Consider the following 8,251-nt stretch of genomic DNA (forward strand, 5'->3'; position numbering starts at 1 on the left):
TGGTACTCTTATCAAATCAGTGCCCACTCCGTTTTTTGTCACAAAATCTCTTTATCCCTGTGTCCTCCCAAAGCCAGGGTGGAGGAGTTACTCAATCCTCCACATATCCACCCTACAGTGCAGTAGCGTCACAGATGTTTTGGCTTTCCAAATCCCTTCTTTGGCTACACAAAATCCACAAATCACTGCTTTGGTTTATTACACAACCGGAGAGTTTTGTATCATTATGCAAGTTGATTCATTATGAAGTCATGCAGTACTTTGGATTAAATTACAATGTGCCATCACAGATTTTCTGTCACGCACAAACTATTAAGTTTCTTTACTTTTGATTTTGCCAAAATACTAAATCAGCTTTAGTCGTCATGAATGACAAAGCCAAGGACTAATTCAGGCGGATTCATTTCTAAATAATACACACCCAGTGTTCATAGTGTTGCATTGATTGAAGCCACAACTCTTGTGCAAGGTCAGTATGTTATAATGTTTTATTTTGTATCTGCACATACCTGTTACCAGAATCTATTTAATTGAATTTAATCCATTGTTTGATTATGTTGTCCAACAAGTTACACAGTTCAACAAGTCCAGAGGTTGTATAGTTCAACTATACAGAGTAATAGCATAATTATTTTGGAATTAATTTATACATTTATATCTTTTTTCTGCAGTACAACATTGTTTCAGAGATAAAAACAATGAAACACTGTCAGATTAAATATATTCGGGAGCAAAATTCAATCCAGTTAAGCAAAAATAATCCCAAACTTTCCTGTATACACAATAAACATATATTCACACATTCTCTTGGATTATTTTACATAAAAAAAAAAAATCTTAGCACATGACGGTCAATTTTTGCATAGTTTTACAATTATCTCAGAGAGTAACTTTGCATGGCTTGACTTCTTTGAATTTTTAAAACCACGTTTGTTCTTAATATTTACAAATGAATCCTTCAAATAGCTTTTTCAAAAGACAACTTCAGGACCGATACATGTCTGTAGAGGTGCAACGTTGATTTCTTCACTGTTGATGGGACATCATTCTGACAAACTCTGCAGCAGAGAAGAAGAGTTGCATTAGGATTAATGGATTATTTTGTGAGGGTTTATTTGTATTTTGATGTCAGTCATGCTGACAGACAGGTACCTTCAAAGTCTACTGTGCCATCTCCATTATCATCTGCCTCTTTAACTATAGCGTCTATCTCCCTCCGGCTCATGTGCTCTCCCATCAGCTTAATCATGGCTGACTTTAGCTCTGCTGTGGTGATTTCTCCATCTCCGTCCATGTCAAACTAGAGAAAGACAAACAAAAGAAGAAGGAAAAATCTAGATGAGTTAATTTGGGTAGAAATCTGGCATTGAGGCACATGGATGGCTGCAGGTTTTTTTTTTTTTTAAAGTGTGAGTGAAAAGTTTAAGAATTTGATTTTCACCTCTTTAAAAGCGTCTTTCAGCTCCTTTACACCGATCATCCCGGCTGTCTCTGCCAGAAGTTTCGGGGCCATTAGCTCCACAAAGTCATCGAAGTCGACTTTACCACCAACTGGAGGGTAGATTACAAGAAAAGATTTAGTTATTCAGAACATCTTTTTGAGGGTTTTGGATTTGATTTTAATTTCTTTACTGGAGGATTGTTTGAATATGACACCAAATGATGAGCTTTTGTATGCATTGTCATCCCCTCCTGTTTTTATGTGTCCCTTCCTCCTTGTGTGAAATAGTGGTACAAAAATGAGCATATTTTATACAATAATAATAAAATAAAATAAATCAAAATAAGATATCTAAAAATATCAATAACATTAGTATGTTTTAAATGATCTATTTCTGATTGAAAGAGTCAAAGGCTGCTGGATTTTATAACACATCCAGAATCAAAAGAACACATTTTTAGGATGGCATGTTCTACATCTGAAATGTGATAATCTGAAGTTACATGTGAGTTTCTGTTTGGATTATGACCGCTGAATATCTCCCCTCTTCAATAGACAAATCCACCATGCACCATGTTATGTAGTCCACATCATTTCTTGACAATAAAGTTAAATCACACCTAGTCCTTTTTTTTTTTTTTCTTGGTATTTTGTTCACTCGAAGACTCACGGTTCATGTTGATATTTTGACTCAGTTCGATCAGCTCCATCTCTGTGGGCATGTATCCCATCGTCCGCATCAGATTCCCCAGATCCTTACAGCTGATCAGCCCGTCCTTGTCTTTGTCAAACTCATTGAAGGCATCACGCAGCTCTGCACAGACGACAAGAAATCGGGGATAAGATACACTCAGGTTGAGTAAGAGTTTTGAAGCTCATACCAGTTAGTTGAAGCACATTTTGTGGTTGAAACACCAGACTACACAAAGATATAGAGAACATTAACTCACCATCAATCTCATCATCAGCCAGTTCTCTTGTCTGTGAGAAAAAAAAGCAATGAGAAGTTCATCACAAAAACAGTAAAAGATTCCAACAGAAAACTACACTTACCAATTACACACTTTTAAAAAATGTTGTTTTTTAATTTTATTTAACATTTTAGAGTATGTCCACGGTAACATATAAAACTCCCACATTAATATTAACAGGTGAGCTTCAGGTAAAGTAAAATCTATCTTTCCATCCTGTTCTCTCTCAGGTTATAATCCAATCAATCGTATGTAGCAGTTTGCAAACATCATTGAAAGAAAAGACCCTCACAGCTGTACTCACGATGTTCTTGCCTCCTCGTAGGAAAATGCAGGCCGCCCCAAAACTCATGTCTGCAGGAACAGAAAACAAAGAGTGACATTTTGTAAGATAATGTGTTTTTGACTGTTTTTTACACATTTAAAAAAAAAAACTTCATCATCATCTTCAACATCAGAATTAAGTCTTCATGTGTGTTTAATAGGATACTATGAAAATATATTTAAGTTCTCTAAAAGTTGGCCATTTTGCACCCATACTGCTACAAAAACTCTTTAAGTGTGTTCCACAAAGATAAATAAAAAAGTCTGACTCTCTCTAAATGTAAATATAAACACATCAAAAATGTTAAATTAATCATTTAGATCCCTTCTTCCAGGCCATTTTGTTAATAGATTAAACTGACTTTATATCTGTACTCACCGTCTTCTGTTGACTTCTTGTCATCAGCCGGTAAGCCTCACACACGACCCCTGAGGCAGCTCTCTCTCCTCTCTGTGTATCTGACTGTCCCTCCTCAGGATGGCCCCGCTCTGCTCGGCCTGTCTGGATGCTGCACAGAGTTTGAATGACAGAGAGGTGGGGCTGCACCCAGGGGTGTACGACTGATGGGAGGAGTCTGCACTCTGCCTACATCACTCTGTAAATGAGACTGCCATCTGACCCTGAGGTCGACACAAGAGACCATCAGTTCACACTGGTAGAGTTACGTGTACACAGTTCATGTTCTTGTGTTTAGACTGAATTAATTACAGAGGAGTCTTACTCTTTCTAGTCCGACAATAAATATGGCTGTACTTATCCTTTTTTTTTCAATTCTGTCTGATATTACTTCTCTTGTAGTCCAATATGTCGATGATATGAGTTTTGAGCTTGTTGTGAAACAGAGAGAAATTAAAACTGAAAAGGGTTATGAAAAGGGATACATTAGACTTCAAGAAAAAGGCAGGATTAGATATGTTCCCTGAAAAACCCTACTTGTTTATGCACAGGACAAAATCAGCAACAAGATAAGATATCACACTTAGTCCATAGGGGGCCCAACATTCACACAAATCAAAAGTTCCTCACAGGAGCTTTAAAGTAACAGTGTTCTAAACATTAACCCTCCTGTTATGTTGCGGGTCAAATTGACCCTTTTTAAATTATGTTTTAGGCAATATATGCCTTCCAAACCAGCTAAATGCAGCATAAAAATCTGGACAGCATGTGGCAGAAGAGGTGTCTTGAATTAATTTATCAACATCACTTCATAAAAAGATAAAATTTCAAAATGTAAAATAAAAAAAATAAAAAATCTACATCATTTAAAATTATTGTATTTATTGAACCAATATCTGTGAGAATTAGAGAACCCAAATGGACCAAATATTGATTTAAATGGTTAGTAATGGAGTTAAAAAATTTGATTTAAAAACATCTGTATTGGAATTTTTTGGGTTCTGAAACTTTTGGATAATTGAATATGCCCCGGGTCAAATTGACCCAGGAACATTATTGCTGTTCCAGAAAAACAACCATAACAGGAGGGTTAAAGGATGGCTTCAAAGCTGAGGTCCTTATGCCATCAGAAGACTGGATTTCATTCTTGACAAAAGTTAAAAATGCATTAAACTTATTTTCTTTTTCTTATTATTAAATAATTTCACAGATTGTGTAAAAGAAAATTAGGAGAAAAAGAAGCTAAATCAATCCAACTTTTAATTTCAGGACTAGTCAAACTTTTGTTCTACACTTAAAAAATGTTTTGTTGCCTGGCTGATTTGTGATCCCATGATTTCGGTGTTGTGATTTGTTTGATTCATTTTTCTTCTCTCACCAAGTATACTGCCTAAAAAAGATGAAAAGTATGCTAGGATATAAGTATAGAATTAACAAAATGACAAACCATATACATTTGAAATTAAGCACTTTGTATTCAGAAAAACATATCTTTTTAAATTAGAAGCTTCACGAGGAGGTAATATGAATAACAGAAATTATCTTGATTCTTTTTGATGTAACCTCTTCAGTGAATTCATTTCGCAAGGGACAAAACATGGCTCTTTTTTCTAAAAATGGCAACCAGACATGCGAAGCAGGTGTGCTTTTTGCTAGCCTTATGTTTGTATTCTTATCAGTCAAAGTTTTTCTCAAGATCAGTTCTGAAAGGGTCGACAAAATAATCCCTTCTAAAAATAGGTGTTTTTTAATTATATTTTAAAGTACATAATTCAAATTTTAAACCCTGACTCATTTGCATTTCTTCAAAAAAACACAACTGCTGCATTATTTGAGAAAGTTTGCTCATTTAGATTCTCTCTGTGTTGTTTTCGAACAGTGGTTTATGGTTTTCAGAAAGATGAGTCACCATAAATGATGTGTTGTAATACATGTATGCACTAAACAACCCCAGGCCAATTACAGCTAATATCCAAAAGTGCAATAATCTGCATTAGAATTGGTTACATTTGCATGGAAACAAAAGGATTCTTATATTCTTGAGTTACCCTGATCATGACAATGTCTGAGATTAAAGCCTTTGGGACAATCTTCACTTCCTCCAGACTGACAGTAACCTTCACCGTGTTTGTCCTATACGCCCTAACCCTAAACCCTCTCTCTGCCCTCGTGCCTGTTATGTAAATTCATCATAAAATCTGTTGGCATTAGAGCCATAATCCGCTGGGCCATGCAACAGGATGCAGAAATTATATTACTTTTTATCAACCAGCTGAGGGGTTATGCAAAAAAACAGACCAACAGCTGTGCAAAATGTCTGTGGAGCGGAACCCTGGACAATTATAGGTGATGAAAGTCTGGATGAGAACGGGAGGGGGAGAAAGGACGGCAGGTTAAGCATGCACATGTTTAATTTTTAGGACAGAAAATGTTTCAGAGAGATAGAAGTTGGAGGTTGAATAAAATAAATGTTTAACTTTCAAAGAGATTTAGATGCTATTGCAGCAGACAGAAGCAAAGCCTTATTGAGTGACTTGATTTCTGTCTACAACTGCAGGCTGAGAATGATGCTTTCACAAGGTGCAGAGAGAGGAAATCTCTGGGTTTTATGATGTGTTTTGTCAGTCTGGTATGTCAGCTTAAAGTGCACAACACATAGTTTAATCTGAATAGATTATAGAAGCAGAGGATGGGCCAAAAAAGCTGAGTGTGAGATTGTGATGATGGGTAAGTCTGTCTGCTCTTTTTTTTTTTTACCAAAGCTGTTCATCATCCATCCAACATGATATATAGAAAAAATCTAAACTCACATGAAAAGTTCAAAAATTGTATAGTGACAGACAAAGTTTTAACAATTAGATTGCTGAATTTACAAAATATACAGTGCACTATATCATTTTAGGACTCATTTGAATGGATTTAAACCTATTTTATACAGTCTATGATTTAAACATACTTAATAAACAGAATTTTATTTGCCAGGCTAGCACTGCCTCAGGAAGGCAAAATACATCCTCAGGGATCCAACTCCTCCTGGGCATGCACTTTTTGAGCTGCTATCCTCTGGCAGACGTTTTAGGACATTAAAAGTAAAAACAAACAGACTAAAAAACTGTTTTTATGCAAGAGCCATTACTGCTCTCAATACTGTTTGAGTATGGGCATTTTTGAATAGTGACTTTGTGCAATATAGTCAAGTACAATACACAAGTGCAATGATAACATAGCTGTGCAATAATAAGACTGGGAAAAAACATTTCACTCTCAAGTGTGAACTTTGCTGCTTTGCTGATTTGATTTGTATGTTATGTGTGTATTTATTCCTGTGTTTTTTATTCCTGTATTTATTACTTTTTATACCTTGATTGTTTTTGTCTCTTTTAAATTGCACCTAATGAGGACTGCGCCTTTCAATTTCGTTGTACTTGTTGCAATGACAATAAAGGCATTCTATTCTATTCTATTCTATTCTATTCTATTCTATTCTATTCTATTCTATTCTATTCTATTCTATGTATAATAGGCACCAGTTAAAGACTGAATGGTTTACCCTGAAACAAAAAAAGACAAAGAGCTAATAAAGAAATAATCGAATTTTCTTATTTCTTACCATTTTATTCCTTTATTTGACAAAAAAATCTTGTTATGATTGAACATTTTTTTTCAAGCAGCAGCAGCATACTTAACAACATTTTCAACAATCAAAATTATCAGTCATGAATATATAATACAGGATACATGACAATATGACATTAAAGACATAAATAACAAAATGAAACCAGGAAATATATCTGTGTGCCTGCCTCTGTTAAGGTAATTTAAAATCACCTTAAAGCAGTCACTGGAACCACATTTTTTAAAAGCTTCTGTAAGGAACTTTGGGTTTGTGTTCATTATTGTGCGCTCTATGTCTTCTTTCTGACTGATCATGTAATGTAGACACTTTAGATGTGTTTTCTTATTAAATTTCTTACCCTGCTGTTTTTTAATAATCAAATGCATCACTCATTGTGAATCTTTGAAGTGGAAAATGTAAAAAAATAATCATTTTTTCATTTTTTTCATTTGAAGTAATTATATAGAAATAGTCTTTATGCTGATTGTCTTGTTTTGCTTTTGCATGTCATAACGCAGCATCATTACTAATTTGCCTCTCTCACTGCTGGCTCAAAACTTCTACAGGAGCAGAAGTTTAAAAATGTATTGTATTTGATTCCTCTTTTAACTTTTTTTTATTGAGTTTTCCATAAACTTTACCATAAACATTTTCCATAAACTTTACCATACTGTTGTAACTCCATGAATTTCCCCGTTGTGGGACGAATAAAGGAGTATCTTATCTTATCTTATCTTATCTTATCTTATCTTATAATACATTTTATTCGCAGTAAATGCTGGTAAACGAAAAAAAAAAAAAAAAACTGAACAGCTGCTGCAGTATTTAAGGTTTCCATTCCCCTTCCAATTTATTATATGTGCTGCCTGAGCAAGCACATATCCATTCCCCTTCCATGCCCCACCCCATCCCACCCCAGCCCTCCCTTCAACCCCCACATCCCAGATTTAACATAATGTGTAAGTAAGCAAAAGGGGAAGCAAGATAATATATTAGTTATAAATAAATAACAACAATAATAAATAGACACAGAACACCCAAAAAATTGTATTAAAACTGAAATTAAATTTGGAAAAGAAAAGAAAAGAAAAGAAAAGAAAAGAAAAAAGAAAAAAAAAAAAAGAAGAAATAAATTATTCTACTCTGTTATTGTTCATCTCTATTCAGACTTGTAAGCTGTCATAATATTCTAAAAAAAAGTGGTCCAAGCGGGTCCAAGTCTTACTAAAATTGTGTAAGGAGCCTTACAAAATTTGATTTGTAAAATTGTATTGTATTTCATTCCAAATAAAAGTTCAGTTTGACCCTTGAAACAGACAGCCTGGATAGGTCCAGGGACAGGAGATTGACTTCTTTGTCAAAGTGCATCCTTATTTTGATAAAGTTGTTTGCTGACAGCATCTTTTAACAATGAAAAGTTAGATATTCCTCTCACCTGCTAAGTTCATACTTTGTCTTTCTCTCTCTCTCTTGTCCACTCGGAGTCGTCGTTTCAGCTCCTG

General features: G+C 34.8%; 1 protein-coding gene across 1 annotated transcript; it reads right to left on the reverse strand.

The window, feature by feature from the left end:
- Nucleotides 1–507: 507 nt before the first annotated feature.
- Nucleotides 508–8,249, reverse strand: cabp5a (calcium binding protein 5a). The gene is made up of 8 exons (XM_034707945.1): nucleotides 8,185–8,249; nucleotides 3,116–3,357; nucleotides 2,717–2,766; nucleotides 2,392–2,422; nucleotides 2,112–2,255; nucleotides 1,442–1,551; nucleotides 1,153–1,300; nucleotides 508–1,058 (listed from the first exon to the last, which is right to left on the reverse strand). The coding sequence occupies exons 3-8, from the start codon at nucleotides 2,762–2,764 to the stop codon at nucleotides 1,027–1,029; spliced, it is 513 nt and encodes a 170-aa protein (XP_034563836.1). The 5' UTR covers nucleotides 2,765–2,766; nucleotides 3,116–3,357; nucleotides 8,185–8,249; the 3' UTR covers nucleotides 508–1,026.
- Between the last annotated feature and the right edge of the window lie 2 nt (nucleotides 8,250–8,251).

Source organism: Notolabrus celidotus, chromosome 18 (genome assembly GCF_009762535.1).
Source record: "Notolabrus celidotus isolate fNotCel1 chromosome 18, fNotCel1.pri, whole genome shotgun sequence".
Lineage (NCBI taxonomy): Eukaryota > Metazoa > Chordata > Actinopteri > Labriformes > Labridae > Notolabrus > Notolabrus celidotus.